The sequence below is a fragment of the Sitophilus oryzae genome, unplaced genomic scaffold (assembly GCF_002938485.1).
Source record: "Sitophilus oryzae breed Bouriz unplaced genomic scaffold, Soryzae_2.0 scaffold_1604_pilon_pilon, whole genome shotgun sequence".
Taxonomy (NCBI): domain Eukaryota; kingdom Metazoa; phylum Arthropoda; class Insecta; order Coleoptera; family Curculionidae; genus Sitophilus; species Sitophilus oryzae.
The window spans coordinates 1,297,174-1,314,213 of record NW_022146286.1 but is presented as its reverse complement, the minus strand read 5'-3'; the positions used below and the strand labels follow the sequence as shown (position 1 = coordinate 1,314,213).

General features: G+C 29.1%; 1 protein-coding gene and 1 long non-coding RNA gene across 3 annotated transcripts in view; one reads left to right on the top strand and one right to left on the bottom strand.

Moving 5' to 3' along the window:
- LOC115880001 (zinc finger protein 354B-like) overlaps window positions 1-9,027 on the top strand; it is a 41,227-nt gene extending 32,200 nt beyond the window's left edge. For both annotated transcript variants that reach the window (XM_030897096.1, XM_030897095.1), the window contains 4 exons: window positions 2,693-2,779; window positions 4,581-4,691; window positions 4,776-4,895; window positions 8,538-9,027. In XM_030897096.1, coding sequence (XP_030752956.1) covers window positions 2,693-2,779; window positions 4,581-4,691; window positions 4,776-4,895; window positions 8,538-8,553 — 334 coding nt within the window. In that variant the 3' untranslated portion in view covers window positions 8,554-9,027. The remainder of the gene's footprint in view (window positions 1-2,692; window positions 2,780-4,580; window positions 4,692-4,775; window positions 4,896-8,537) is intronic.
- On the bottom strand, window positions 593-2,686 carry LOC115880004. The gene is made up of 4 exons (XR_004049786.1): window positions 2,376-2,686; window positions 2,029-2,152; window positions 906-1,979; window positions 593-855 (listed from the first exon to the last, which is right to left on the bottom strand). It is a non-coding gene; the product is annotated as an uncharacterized LOC115880004 (long non-coding RNA).
- Window positions 9,028-17,040: the final 8,013 nt, after the last annotated feature.

The window sequence follows — 17,040 nt, the reverse complement described above, 5'->3', positions numbered from 1 at the left end:
TTACAAATATTAGAGGATGAACATTTTGCTGGAGATTCAGCTTATCCTTTAAGGCATAATTTATTAGTTCCATTTAAGGACAATGGTTATTTAACTGACATTCAGAAAAATTATAATAAAGTTTTTGCAAAAGCTAGAGTTACAATTGAGCATGCTTTTGCACTACTTAAAGGAAGATTTAGACGATTAAAATTAATGGAGGCTCGAAAACCTGAAATTATACCACAAATAATACTTAGTTCATAATACATGTATTGATTCAAAAGACATGTTGGACATTAGCTTAAGAAGAATAGTTCAAGAAGAAATGATACTTCAACCAGGAAATATGGTAATGGAAGAGAGACAAGAAAGAAGAGCAATTGAGAAACGTAATAATATAGCTAATTATTTGTATATGAGAAGGTGATTTCAGTCGATAATAAAATATTTAATTGTTATATATATATATATATATATATATATATATATATATATATATATATATATATATATATATATATATATATATATATATATATATATATATATATATATATATATATATATATATATATATATATATATATATATATATAGTTTTAATTACTAAACATTTTCTATTATAAAATAATTAGGAAGTAACAATTTTACTTAAACAACACTAATTCTAACTGAACATTTTGAATTCTTAAATTTCTAATTAGATTCTTCACTACTGTCATGTATTTTTTTTACCTATCTGGTGCTCTACAGCCGCCTGTTACAAGTCGAGAAATCTATCTAGTCAACGCATTTTGTCCTTGTGACGATTTTCAACTGAATTTTCAGTTCTTCTCCTTTTCGTGACAGCATCAGAATTTGAAGTTGATGGACCTACAATAAACTTAAAGCTGAAAGTGGTAAAGTATAATCACAGATAATACGTTATCTGTGGTATAACTGGTATTGCTGGTATCTTCAATTTCTTTACTGACTGTTAAACCTGCTGTCGAGCTACATGTAGCAGGTGCCTTATATTCAGGTTTCGTACTCAAAAAAGAATCCATAACATTAAAAAACTGCCATGTCTTTCTACTTGCCCCTGTTTGGTTGTTATGATATTTAATTTTTTTATATGTACTTTTTAAACCCTTCCACTTCGTGTCTAGTTGTTCGGCCGTGAAACTCTTCTTCGTATGGTTAGACAATTGTAAGGCAATTTTCTGCCACACAATTTGTTTCATTGTATTGTCAAACGAGCCATAACTGTTTTCAATTAATCTTACTAATAATAAAACAGTGCTCGGTGGCCATCATCCTTATTTTTAGACTCTTGTCTTTGCTCTTGTGTTGCATTAATATCTAAAGAAAGGTTACAAATTAAAAATAATTATGAATTATCTACTACTTGCTAATATGTAAATAATACTGACTATGATTCTCTGTTTCATTTTCTACAATATCGAAGTGTTGGAGAAAATGTGTTTGTATTTCCCCAAGGGGACCTTCTACACCACATTCACCACATGTGGCAAATTCCTCCTCTACACCAGACAACTTATTTTGAAACATTTCAAAGTTTGTTTTGTCACAGATCACAATTTGCCTTATAAGTATGTATAAACTCACACAACAAATAATATTGACTAAACGGTAGAAAGTGGGTTTTAGGTTTTCTCTATACTTCATTTTCTACATAGTCTACATAGCATAACTGTTTCAAAGATTGAACTCATATTGAACTTGTAAGTCACAAAACACATACACAAGATTGTAAGTACTCAAAAACAAACTAAAATATGGCGGGAAATTAAAAAAAATCGCCGTGCTCCTCTTCTTAACATGGTGCAGATCGAGTACACTCCAAACGCTCGTAGAGTTTCAAATAAAACGCAGCAGTGTACTGCCCGATTGTCAAAAAAAAAGCGCATAAGTATACTCCGTTTACTCCGATCGTCTACTCGAACCCACCTTTTGATGCATAGAAGACGTATGTATATCAAGTGTCATAAAGATATCTGTAATAAAATCAGAGTTATTATGAAAAAAAAAATTAGAAAAACTTACCACTCTGTATCTCAGAAATTAAGATGTTTAGGACATACAAACATACATGTTCATACTAAGTTTTTCTCTTAGAATAGGTCCAGGAATCGCGCCCTTAAATATTAGCATGTCATTAAGGAGCACCCTGTAAAATAATATTAAATTCATAGTAAAATATACACTCAGATGCAAAAAAAACGCAACACAGAATTTTTTCGTCAAGTTTAAAGTGATATATTTTTTTTACTTTTAGCCCGATTGTCATGAATTTTTTAACAAACTGTATAATTTCATAAACTCAGTTTTTTATAAACTTCAGTATTTGGCTTATTATACAGGGTTAATTGAAGGGTTGTTTTTTACCTTACCTTTAAAACACCCTGTGCAATAATTTCGTGAGTAACTTTTCCAAAAACATTATTTTTCAATCAGAACCATGTCTCCTGAGCATTTTCTTTTTGGACTCATGCCAACATGATAATATGCCTTAGTTAATTTTTGAGAGCGAAATAAAACTATTATTACTTTATGATGTTGTTTTTTAATATCACGAAGTGGCTTTGGTGACTAAGTTTGAAACTATTCAAAATAATTGCAGCTATCAAAAAAGTTATTTGAAATATTGCCCTTGAAACGGAAATGTTCAGACACATATTTTGGCATTTTAATTTTTTATTGTTTCCAGAACTGCTGAATCTCCAACCGATGAAGTAATATTAGATTCTTTGAAAATGGAAATTGATGATTACACTCCACATTTGGATGACTTTAAGTAGGTTTCTTTAAATGTATATTTGCCAATATAATGATAATAATTAGCGATGGGAACTATCGAATGGTTAACGAATGAATGATTTCAACTATCGAATGGTTTTATTCGAATAAAATAATTCATTCATTTGTATACTAAAGCATATGTGACAACCTCGCCGTGCGACTAAATGGTTATCGTTGAGCCACGACTATCGAATGCTTTTGATAAATGAAATTTAGTATTCGTTTGATTTTTGTATGCGTCAGTGCATTATTAGTTCTTCCAAATTTTTATAACTTCGCCGTATAAATACTGTACTATTTTTGCGTTTATTAAAATAGTTAAAATACTAAAATAGTAGTTATTTTTTAATTTTATTTATTGACGATTTTGTGCATGTGCAGGTGGTCAAAATTTTTCCGAAAATTTGTGTGGTTTCCCGTAGTCCGATCTTTCAATTATTTAATTTTATATGGTATATGGTCTATTTTTTAATGGAAAATTTTGAGAAGTAGCAATTTTTAAGGGAGATGAGATGAACTTCCAATTAATTTTAAAAATACATATTTGTATTTTAGATGTTTTAATAATATGAATTAGTTGAACTTAATCATATTTAAGTAATGTGATTAAGTAAATGGTTATCGAACTCAAACTATGGGGTGAGAAAATTAAAATGAAAGTTTTACACGTGCCAATTAAAAAAAAAAAGTTAACGATGTTTGTATTTTGTTTATGCTAATTCTCTTACATGTAGTTTTTTGCGAAGAAATATTTCATTTATTTTTTAAAGTAAATGCCAGTAAAAGTAAATATAATTTTTAAATAGTAATATAAAGCACCTAATATAAATAATTTTGATTTCTAATTTTTTATTTCTATTTTCCTTCCATTACACTGCATGCTTAGAAAATTAATAAATGTTTATATTTCATGATTTTAAAATTTGTTGTTAATATAACAAATTAGTTCTGTAATTATTATTATTTAATAAACCAACGTTGCCACACACAAAAAATTTAGAGACTATATTATTTTTAAATAGGATCTAATACAAATAATTCTGACATCTAATTTGTTGTTTATATTTTGCTACTACTTAAAAAAAATATTTATATTAAATTATTTTAAATTTTGTTGTTAATAGGTATAACAAATTATTACTGTTATTATTATTTATTAAACCAGTCTTTGCTTAAAAACATTACTAACTTTTCCTACATCCAAAATAACAAGTATTATTGCAGTGTAACAACAGAATATTAATTAAAAAAATGCAGAATATATAGACATACTAACCCTAACTAACTAAAGCCAAACAATAATATTCTTTGCTAATATCAACTAATATCTAAATATGGCAACAGCGCCCTTCATAATGTATTTTCTGTGTAAATACTAGCACCTCAATAAAAAAAATAATGTGTCCTTATCTATATCTGACTCCGCAAAAAATCAAAGATGTCGCCTTCTTTCATAGCATTGCCACCGACCGCTGTCGGGCTTCTCGGAAAGAAACCTACGTCGCCGGGCGACAATTAAAATTCAGTTAATATTTTATTATAATCGATCCTGACGAATAAATGAATTTATAAATGAATGAATTTTATAAATGAATGGTTTTTGCTGCCGAATTACTAGAATACAATATTTCAAGGCAGATGACGGATCTATTCGATAATTTTTATTCGAAAAGTTTTCAACGAATGTTTTCTTACTAACTATCGAATTATTCGAATGAATTGCAACTATCGAATGTTTCGATAGTATTCATTCGATAGTTCCCACTACTAATAATAATGTAATTTATTAATTTCAGAAATGCTGAACGTATAGCGGTGACTAATAAAGTAAAAACAGAAGATTTTTTAAAAATAGAACTTGATGATGACACTCCGATTGTAAATACAGAAATGCACCATGACCTTAGGTATCTTTTTTTCTGTATATATAAATGTATTTGAACTTTAACTAATTGATACACAGTGTTTTAAATATTTTTTATTGTTTCCAGAAATACCGAAAATTTATCTATAACTAAGAAGTTATATATTAAGCTGGTAGATTTTTTAAAAATAGAAATTGATGATAATGACACCCCGATTTTAAATAAAGAAATGCAGGATGACATTAGGTATGGTTTTTTCTGTATATACAGGGTGTTTCAAAAAATATGCGCCATCTCTCGTGGGGAGATTCCTCATGTAAAAATAAGATTTATTTTTCATATCAACATGAGTTCGATTCTGCTTTGTTTCGTAGCTACAAAACAGGGTTGGAAAAAATCATGATTTTTTTAAAAAAATTAAAAAAATCAGATTTTTTTGATTTAAATCATTTTTTTTTATTTTAATTCAAAACAATATTTAAATCAGATTTCCAAATGACTAGGACTTATTTCCAGTTAAAGTTCTGTTCTAAATGGCTAAATCTATACCCCGATACCGATAACATTAACAATTATTCTAGGTGGCGTGTTATTTTTCCTCATCGGTCACCAATATATTCCGCCAAAAAGTCGTCGTTTTTTTCAAACGTCTCAAAATTATTAATTTTGGTCATTTTAACGCCTAAGCAGAAAAGTAAAGCACTGTTACGCCTAAGCACAAAAGTACAAAAATATATTATTAAACTGATATTAAGTGTCAAATTCAACGAGTGTCCAAATTGTTGCTCGATTACTGTTTATATTATTTGCAATGTTTGAAATTGATTAAAAAATTATTTGTAATGCTAAAAAAAATAGTATGTTCTATTCGGAGAAAAAATGTACTTTTTGTGCTTCCCTGTAACGTCGGAATAGCTTTACGATGGTCCTTCAAAGGTACAGAATCGTCAAAAAAAGTATAATTTTTACTCTTAATAAAACAATACACTATTGTTCGGAAATAGTCTTAAGTCGAGAATGAAATTAGTATGTATTATCTAATGCCAAAGTGTAAGGTATTTACTAACTTAACTGCAGATCAAAATGTCGGTAGGAACTTGGAAACGTACAACCGTTTCAAAAAAAATATAAAAACATATTTTCTGTGTGAGAACGATTATAGATTCTCGGGGACGAAGATAGTCTCTATATTAGAAGTACCTAGTTCTGCACTAGACTTTGCGAATGATATGTATTGGAATTTTTGTCAGTTTTACATAAATGTTAAAATAAATCCCTGCGTTTAGCGGTCTAATGGATTCAGACGAAATAAGTTCAAAAATCGGTCCAACAAGTAAATTCATGAATAGATAATTTTATATAGTTTTATAACATTTACAATTATTTTTCGATTTATTATCTGTTATACCTGTTATAGAAATGTTTTACAGTTTTCTAGGACACATTTTTATAACTTTTACAGTTATTTTTTGATTTATAATAAAGTTTCAATAAAAATATTTTTTTTGATTTAAATCACATGATTAAAATTATAAAAATCACTAGATTTAAATCATTTGATTTAAATCATGCCAACCCTGCTACAAAATAATAACAAGGAAGTGTTAATAATCTTTCGATTTATGAAAGTGTTAATAATCTTTCGATTTATGAAACATTGAGGGTAAAAGTTACTATAAGTGCTATATATTTTAATGCTAAGAAAGTGTCGATAAATTGACTTTTTTCTTTTAATATCAAAATTGTGTAGGCCGCTTAATGCCAATTAAAAGTTATCTTTTGATATTTTGTCGAATTCAGCCTCCTTGATGAGATAAAAGCAATTTTATTAATCACAATTAATAAAATTAAAATAAAAATAAAATTAATAACTCATATACATATTTTACCTAATTTATTAATTAATAATATTATTACTATTATAGTCTGTCCAACGAGAAGATCCTTGACAGTGATAGATGTGTCTGTCATTTTAATTTCAAAGTAGTTTATTTTATTTTACAAAGAAATAAGTTGGTACAACTGGAACGCATAGCAGGAAATTAATATATGTATTTAAAATTTGACTGACAAGTAACTTCAAAATATTGTGAGAAAAACTGTATAAAACTGAAAAAATGTAATCGAGTTATTTTATTTAATAAAAAACGGTATGTGTTAATACAAAACAAACAAAAACAAGACACCACATACCAAAAATATAAAAAAAGAACTATTTCTTACTTTCAAGCTTTATGAAACTTCCCGCATGATTATATTTATCAATATAACTTATGTACAAATACAAATTTGTAATATTCCGCAGGAATAAAAAAAACTATTTTATTAATAATAACACTTACCAAATTTTATACCTCACAGGTTGATTAATTAACTTTAATGTTAATTTTTTTTAAACCAGTACCTTTTGACATTATTTTTCTGCAGTACTAAAATCCATTATTTACCTATCGTGTGATGTCGATATTTTACAGCTACTCCAGTTTCTAGTATGTGTTTAGTATGGTCCTTCTACCATATTCGAGATGCACTTATCTACGACGAGATGGTATACGAACTTTATTGATAGTAACTTTATTGCTGTGTCTGTATAAGACCACAGTATAAGACTTTCTGCCTGGGCAGCGAGTATTAACCATAAACTGTGCTCCGGGTTCTACAGTTAATTTTCACTCGATTTTTCATCCACTTAACTTCAAAAGACACAAAACACACGTAATAACACGAATCAAAATGCATCATCTTCCAAACCGCAGAGTATTTGACAAAAGTTGTCACAAAATTATAACCTATAATTTGGCAAAACTTTGACAAACGTCAAAAATCTAAAGGCGAGTTCATACGCATCGGCGTCCGTTTGTCGTTCATCGTTCCGTCAAACCAATAAAATTGAAATACGATCTGTCATTTTTGAAATAAACCAATAAAACTGGTTAAAAACAACAAGTGACGACGCATGACGAATTTATATTTAAACCCATCCATAGTTAACTTAAAAATTATTAGAAACTTTTTTTAGTAAAATAAATAGATTGGTTTGGGACGTCATCTGCTTTTCTTCTGTCATCGTCTGTCGAAATCTTACCTGAGAAAAAAAACAGAGTATAGTCAAACCTACAGCAATTTCAAATAAAAAAATAATGGTATTTAAGATAATTACCGAAAAACTAATTTTAAAAAGTTTTAACATCCTAGTATTTTTAATATATTTTTTAATTAATATCCGACATATAGGAACACTTTGTATGCTTTTAATTCAGTTGATTTATCGTTTATAATATGTTCGACCTAATTAAAAGCACACAAAGTGTTCTTACATGTATGTCTAAATTTATTTTAAATTAACTAAAACAACCCCCCTTCCCCGCACCACTCTCTTCCATTAGTATTTCTTCCTCCATCTACCAGAGGCGCCCTTGTATAATAAAATTGAAATGTATTATAAGTTGCCTATCTATTTAATAGTATAAGTCTTTTATCTATGGTATTTCGCTAACAAGAGAATAAAAGTCAGTGGCGTACATGCTTTTTTTAGAAAAATATTCCAGTGATAACCCATATGCACGTCTCTGGTGAATATGTCGACACTTTTTTAGCTTTAAAATGTGTCACATTTATAATAATTTTTACCCTCAAAATTTCATTCGAAACGCTAAAGATAATGCTTGGAAGAAAATTATAATAAATCGAAAAAATATTAAGACTTTAACACCCTGTAGCTACGGAACAAAGCAAAATCGGACTTATGTTGATATGAAAAATAAATTTTATTTTTACGTGAGGAATCTCCCCACGAGAGATGGCACATGTTTTTTGAAACACCCTGTATAAATCTATTTTAAGTAATTATTGATACACAGTGTTTCAATTATTTTTTATTGTTTCCAGAAATACCGAAAATTGATCTATAACTAAAGAAGTTCTATATTAGGCTGGAAGATTTTATAAAAATGGAACCTGATGAGGACGATGAAGACGCGCGTTTTTATATGAAGAAAATATTCATATGTAGAGTACGTCTGTCCGTTCTGTAGCTACGGGGTATCCGTGAGAGGGGAAACGATATTCTCTTGGTGTTTTTCGTAAAAAAATAGACGATGCGTTAATATCAATAAAAATTCAACAAATTTGCAAGTAGCCAATAAAATGAGTGGGCGGAGCGATTTGCGGTGACGCACTCGTCAAATCGACGTATAAAATATATTGCTGTTTATTTAAATGTTTTTTGTCCGCATTCCTTTCATAGACACAGATCCAGCAGATGTACTGTAATCCTAAAATATTTTAAAAATTAACTGATTTGTTTAATTTTCATATGTAAATATTTTTAAGCAATACAGATTTATAACTGTGATATTTTCAAAAAAAGTAAGTTTTATAAGTTATATTATAGTTTTATTTTAGCTTATTACAAAGTCTAACATAATAATCATAAAAAAATTATCGCATGTTAAAAAAAACATTTAGTTTACGTTTAAGACGGTCTGCGAGCCCCCATACATAACAGTAGACAGGAGTTATTACTATTACTACCGTATGATGGAAAAAAACGGCGTCCAGTTGGAAATGACGATCGACAACATTCCCTTCGACAACTTCCCTATAATTTTGCATATAAAATGACAGCGATCTTCATTTAATAGCCATCGCTGACGCCATTTTTTTCTGTATCATACGGTATTTGTCCTTAATTCTTAGTAATAGGCTGTGGTTCTAAAGCCCTCCATAGTTTTAACCGTTTTAACTCCTCTTTGGTTGAGTTGTAAGTCATAAACTCCAAATCATTACTGGTTGCCTACCAGTCATAATATTTTTATGAATTTTATTGATTTCATTTGCTAAATAATTTAAGTTACTGCTTCAAAACACTTCAAATAAATAAATATTATTACAATAGTATATTACTTACAACTCCGATTACAATCATAATACGTTAACTTCACAATCTCCATTATCCTTCTTACCTTAAGTTTTGATCAAGATAAATCTGAAATTATAAAATGAATTATAGAATTTGTATTATTACTGATTAACACTCAAAAAATCACTTGTTTTCTACTGTAATTAATTCTAAAATAAATTGCCATTTATTTGCAGCTTAATTGCAGTTCATTTTCGAATTATTTGTAGTTGAAAATTTTTTTTGAGTGTTAATCAATAATAATACAAATTCTATAATTAATTATATAATTTCAAATTTATCTTGATATCCAAAATTAAGGTAGAATGTTTTAGAATGTTTAGGAGGGGAGTTAGTCACCGCGACCTTAAAGATCTATTGTGTGAAAATTAAGGTAAGAAGGACAATGAAGATTGTGAAATGAAAGTATTATGAATATATAAAATTGTAATAATAATATTTATTTATATATTTACATTAGAATTAAAAATTATCAGTTACGGATTTTTTCTTAATGGTTTTAAACTTATTAGAATTATTTTATTTCTTTCAAGTTATTTAATTTCTAGTTATTTACAGGCAACAATTGTTTTTATTATATGTATTGATGTATTGAAGTACTACCACGGTACTACCATGACGAGTCTTATAGAACAATGCACGTCAATGGGAGATAGAGGTAACATTTTACCTATAATGTTACTAATATTATTTATTACTTTGATTATAATGTTTGTATCATAATTTCTTAAAAATATCAAGTTAGTGGATTAATAGAATTAAATAGAACAGTTTTAGACATATTTTATCGAAAAGTGTGTTGATAAGACTAAAGTAAGCTTTATGTTTTATCTTTTTCTCTTTAGAAGGGAGATGGTTTGTGTCGTAGAATACATTACAGTATTTAATATCGTGTACTTTGATATTCTTTTCTTAATTTACTGTAATTTCTTGTTTCCTATAATGCCAAATCTTGACAATATGGTGAAGGTTGAGTTTTGATCTTATTAGTTTTATACCTGTGTTTATACAAGACGAAATTAAGACTTAGTTTGTGATTTATATTAAGATCTTTCTTATAATATTTGTTATGTCTTAATCTTAATACTATATTATGCTTTGTCTGGAAAATAAATGTTAAAATATCTTAATTTTGCATATCCTATTCCATCCCCAATAGCACAAGATATTGGCCCAATATTTAGGATATGTTGGGTAAAAATTGTAAGCTGGCCCAATATTGCCGATTTTTAGCCAATATTGGTAGTTGATTGGCAATAAAACTTTTTCCTTTATTATAATTCTATATTTTCACAATAACGTACCAATATTTAAATAATGCATAATTATTTTAATTTTTCAAAAAAAATCATTCATATTATTACAGTCATGTTAGTTTACGACATTATTCTTTTATAGTTTAATAATTCATTGTTTTTTTAATATAATTTCAATTTACTATTGTCATGCCAATAATTCATAATTTGTGTAATATTTTTGACTTGCAATTGAGTGCTAACTAATCAGTATACCCTGCAGAAATTCTGTAACGCCAGTGGTGAGTGCCAAACACAGTGCCAAATAAACGAAAAGCAATAAAGAAATCTGGTCTGGATAGCCACAACGTCATAAAACGGGTTCCTGTTGCATCCCCACTCTTCTTCCCTATGACGCATTCATTGATGACGCCGCGCGTGCGCCCGCCCGACTTATTTTATAATTTGTTGTGTTCTTTGCATCTCAAAATCATGATACATGCCTTAAAATTAATATCAAGTAAATAATTTGTGATTTATCTATTTGTGTGCAGTGTAATTTGGATCATTTTAAGTAAAGGTGAACTGGTAAGTAGTTTATTTCAACAACTTTTAAATGTAGACTAGTAGATATTTCCTGTAAGAGGCATCCTAACCTAAACATTTACTCAACTACCAGACAATTTAGAAGTAAATAAAAACCTAAAATAATAGCCGTATCCTATTAATTCTCACTTGAATTGTGAAAACTGTTGAAATAAACCTGATGTTTAATTAATGTCAATATTTTTCATATTTTTACATAGGTAAATGGAAACGTTGGGCCAATATTGGCTAAATATAGAATCGAGTTAGCAAAGTTCTGGAGCATTTTAAAACCGCGCGGTTCCAAGTATGGTGAACCTATTGGTTTCCTAGATATTTCACGTTTTTACATTTGATCATTTAATATTTAGACCATATTAGATGTAAATAATTATTTATATAATTTGAAACGTCCTAACCTAAACATATTTAATACATTATCACTGAACTACAAAAAAGAGATTTTACTCCAAGCAACAGGAAATCTTTATTTAAAGAAAATTTAAGTATCAAAACAAAAGTACGTTGTATGGCTGAATCACCATCGGTTTTGAACAATGGTCAAAGGGAATTAGACGCAAGTCCCTTTGAGCCGTCAGTAGCTTTAACAGGTAACATATATTGATGAAGATCACTTATATTTTGTAGAAATACCTACTTGAACCAAGATAACTTGGGCGTTTGATGTATATTTTTAGCTTCTGAGAGATTGATCTTAAAAGAAATAAAAAAGTTGAATTGGGAAATACAGGATATGAAAAAAACAGTAAACAAGATTCAGGACCTGTTGCTCACAATTAGCATGATTAATATTAAGTTCTAGTGAAGAACCTTTTCAACTACCAATTGAGAACCACGCTTTACTAGAATCTATAGAGCAGCATTTAGAAGATGAAAAAAATATTGAACTTTTGGTAATAATAATTATTTGCAGATTATACTCGTATGAGAAACAAAATGTAAAGCTTATCAAATTGTTTATTTTAGGCTCAACGATTATACCTTTATGGAGGGGACAATACCCACAAATCTGTTTTTTTATTAATGAAAAACTGTTTGCCAGAGATGTAGCAATGCTCTATTCTGGATCAGGAAAGAAGGGAAAATTATCATTTCAGAAGTTGTCATGTTAAGGCTATTATAAGTATAAATTTTAAATTGTTTTGGTAATAAATTGCAATTAACAAAATTTTGCTTTGTGTTTCATAGAAGCTGTTCGTTTTCCAGGCGCCACGGATGCAGGTATTAACAAATCCATATCTTTGTATTTGACAGGAGCAGCAGCAAGGGAAGGAAGACGTAAAAACAGAAATGCCCAATATATACAGTTATTTTGAAACAGAAAATATTTTTCGTTTTTTATTTATTATCAGGATAACAGCTTATTTTTCATTATTTTATTTTATATAGCAATATATTGTTTTTATTGATGTAACGTTTTATTGAATCTTTCCCTAATATTTACTTCCCGAATCTATACAACATACTGGTTACAAAGAAGTGCAGATTTTTTTTATATTTCTTTTATTTTTAAAACATATTATATAATATATATATCATTCTCATTCGAAAATAATGTTCCACTGTATATATAAAACATACAATAACTTGCATAAAATGCATTGACTTTTCGAACTATCTTGATATTTTGATATCAAGTGACAATAAAAAGTTTCCAGGGAGTTTCCTATTCCGAATCTTGATTATGTGGTATGTACATAGATTCAATGTACAGACTAAATATTGGTCCAAGATTTGCGAAACAAAATGGAAAAATATATGTTTATCAGTGGTGTGATGTCATACAATTGCTTACCAACTAATGTAAAACGTTCCGCTAATGTAAAAGAATTTAAATATAATATAAGACTTTACCTTAAGAATCACATAATATTGTAATAATTATAAGTTATAAGTTTTTTTGTAATAGCTTTTAGCTAAATAAAGATTTATTTATTTATTATTTATTTATATAAATATATTATTTTACCAATGTTGGTGTGCTACTGGGGATCCTTCCATTAGGAAAAATATGGTTTATAAATCATATTATGCTAAGAAAATCACATAAATTATGTGTAAGAATAGAGGTAGGAAATCTGAAGGTAGCAGAAAAATTAATGCAATATATGTATAAGCAGAATTAAACAAGGTAACTGTTAATGTTGCTGCAGCTGATTCTACAATTTTAATTACGGAGGCTAAAAGGCCTTTTAAGGCCTCCATGGTTCCGTAGTTTTGATGGAATGTTAAAAAAAACTATTATGAACATGACATGGAGCTACAGCATTTAAAAATTAAAAAAAAAAGAAAAAACTTGGACACGTCCCTTTTAATTTCCCGAATTTTTAATAAAGCACTTTTTAAACGTAGCATAATAATCTAGAGCAATTAAATTAATTATAGGAATCTAGAGTTTTATTTCTATTTAATTTTATTGCCTATGAAAATAGATAATAAGCGTTCACGTGTTGTGCGAAATATTAAAATAATAATATAAATAATATACCGTGTACTATGATTGAAAAAAAAATACCATCAGCGATGACTATGAAATGAAGATCGCTGTCATTTTATATGGGAAATGTCTTCAATCGTCATTTCCCAGCCAACTGGACGCCGTTTTTTCGATTATACGGTATATATTGACAAAAAAACATTGAAAAGCATATATTTGTTTTCTACTGAAAATAATTCCAAAATAACTTGCAAACTGGCAACATCAAAGATGTCCGCATGCGTAGTGTCTGTGACTATATGCAGCAAAAACTCGTTTCAAGGTCAGCCACCGGATCCACACCTATCCACACCATTACCAAATGATGTTTTTTAGTTTTGTTTAGTTAATATTATTTTGTTGTATTCAAAAAATGTGTTAATTTTTTTTTTAATTTGTAGGTATTTAAGTAATCTACGGGAATACGGTTTGATAACCAAGTCTATGAAATTTATTAATAGAGAAATTCATGTAAACGTTTTATTCAAAAAATGTGTTTTTTAAAATTATATTTTATTTTTAAAAAAACAAAAGCCATAGGCTCAACCGCAGACCCCCCCCCCACTATCAATATACTATATTACTATCTCCCATGGCACACAAAATAAGTAATTTATTGATATCTGTAAAAATAAATGATTTAATAATTATATAAAATTTTACAATAATAAACTTTACTTACTACTTATAATAATTATTTTATTTTGTTATCCCGCGCGCCAAATCGCACACGCCACTCAAATTATGCACAAGAAGAATTTAACAGTGAAAGAACAATATGGAATTCTGCATAAGTCTATTTCACCCGGATATTCATTTAACTGAGCATGCCTCACATGAAGAAGTTTTCATTGGTCGATGTTTTTAAAGGGAAGTGGTTGACTGACATTTCCCCTAACCTTCAATTTTATTTATATTTTTATTATTTATAACACATTATCATGGAGTTGGAAAAATATCAAAAAATAGTTGGAAACAATAAACTAAACAAAATCACTCTTTTACGCGCACAAATAAAAAGTAATCCAAACAGAACTAAAACAACAATCAATCGGAGTTTGGCGCAATCGCAGTTCAATCCATATCCGGGTGAAATAGACTTATGCAGTTTTAATATGGAGCTGGGTTATGTTGTCTTTTTCTTACGGCACAGAAATTGCACACGGGGTTAAATAGGGAACCCTGAGTATATTTGTAAAAAGTAATACGTATATGGTCGAGTCGGCCTACAAACACGTAAACGTTTACGTACGCATGCGGATTTCTTATATTTTTTATACACGTAAAAGCAATGACTAAAGAATCCAAGGACAAATAACACCCGAGAGCAAATTGTGACGATGCCATCAAACAGTGCCGTGGCACATATTTTTCTTAACCTAGCTGTTTGAACATTGTTTGAAGCAATATTTATATTTTTTGATAATTGTTTTGACTACGCCTATGGTGTATCATCCTAATTAATTACGAAAAAAACGTATTAAAATTTAAAATGTTAACAAAAAGTACAAAACTAGTATCGACGTATAGCACATATCAAGTATATATAGATATTAATTGAAATTGAAGAATAATTATCGAATTCAATAAGAAAACGCTAAAAAGTTGGAGTGGACTGTTTATTTACATATGAAACGTAACTCCTGGCTCTTTCTTATTGCTGCTGCTTTTACACTTGAAAGCTGAACAACTAATCACCATTATAATAAAGTTTATACAAAGTTTACTACACACAAACTATTAAAAATCGCTAAAATTGTCGCTGGTGACCAAATGATGACTCATTGTTTGCCACCAAAACAAAAAAAAAAGGTCACAAATTCTGCTGCAGCCCATATACGCTATTCATGCTAAGCGATACGCCCTCTGTGCCCGGATTTTCGAACTATCGTATGGGCCATTCCTTTTGTTGATTTGCATTGTTTAGGTTTGGAAATCGAAGCTGACGACTCTTATTTCCCGTTTATTCTTTGTGTTTTATGTTGTGCTTTTCGTTTGAAATTAAATAAATATGAATCATTATTGCTGTGTGCCAAAGTGTAATTCTTGGGCAAAGAAAACCCCCGAGATTCGTTTCCAAAGGAAGGATTGTCGAAAGTATTGTGGAAACCAAACTTGGAAATAAAGAGCTGGTGGATCGAAGAAAAATTTGGATTAAGGCATTGAAAAATGTTGACATTATGTGAACTTATAACAACTTATTACATTATTATTAACGATTTATTGGGCAGTGATATTTTGACCTGTTTGGTACTTTTTTTTTTTAATAGTATACATGTATTTTTTTGCATGTTATTTTTAGTCATTCAATATATTTTTACTTTATACCTATTTACATAAAATAACTACCATTATATAGACACACATCTTTTATTTAACTAACTAGTTACTACACTGTGCATGTACATAACAGAGTTTGGCAAGTTTTGGAAAAAAAAGGTCCTAATTCCATCGTCATCCGTTTCAATATTGGAACGTTTTACCTTGTCTATAAAACAGGGCATTTCATCTACAGGAACAGGCTTATATCGCTCTTTGGTAACTACGTACCTATTCTCTGGTAACTACCTTTTGTGTTGACCAAACACATTTTATGTCAGTTGGAGATATTTCTTCTAAACTCTAAATATCCTCTCTAAACAAAATACAAATAAATAGCAATCAAACTCAAAAATATAACTAAAAATGTTGATTTTACCTAACACATTTTACAAGAACGGCCAATATTGTTACCGGCTTTACAAGAACAATGCATTTCTTTAATCTTTACAGTGGCTTCCTCAGTGGTTAAAGTTCCCTTAATTGCATGTGGATCCGAATTAATGGCACTGGATTGTAAACACACGCCATAAACATTAATCCAGTCGCTTGTGAATTCGGTTTTTCCAACCAAAATTAAATGCCCTGCATTAGGGACATTTTGCCCTTCAACCACACATTTGGAATGCGTGGATCCGTCCAAATACCGCATATATTCCAAAATGCTCAATCGCATGATGAAAACCGAAGTCTTTTAACAAATAAAAAATGTTCACAAATCACAGAACTGTCTAAAACCAACTATAAAAACTCGAAAACAGGCACCAAACACACAACGCAAACCACAAGAAAACAATTAAATAAATGGCGGAATGGCCCATAGATTAGTACGAG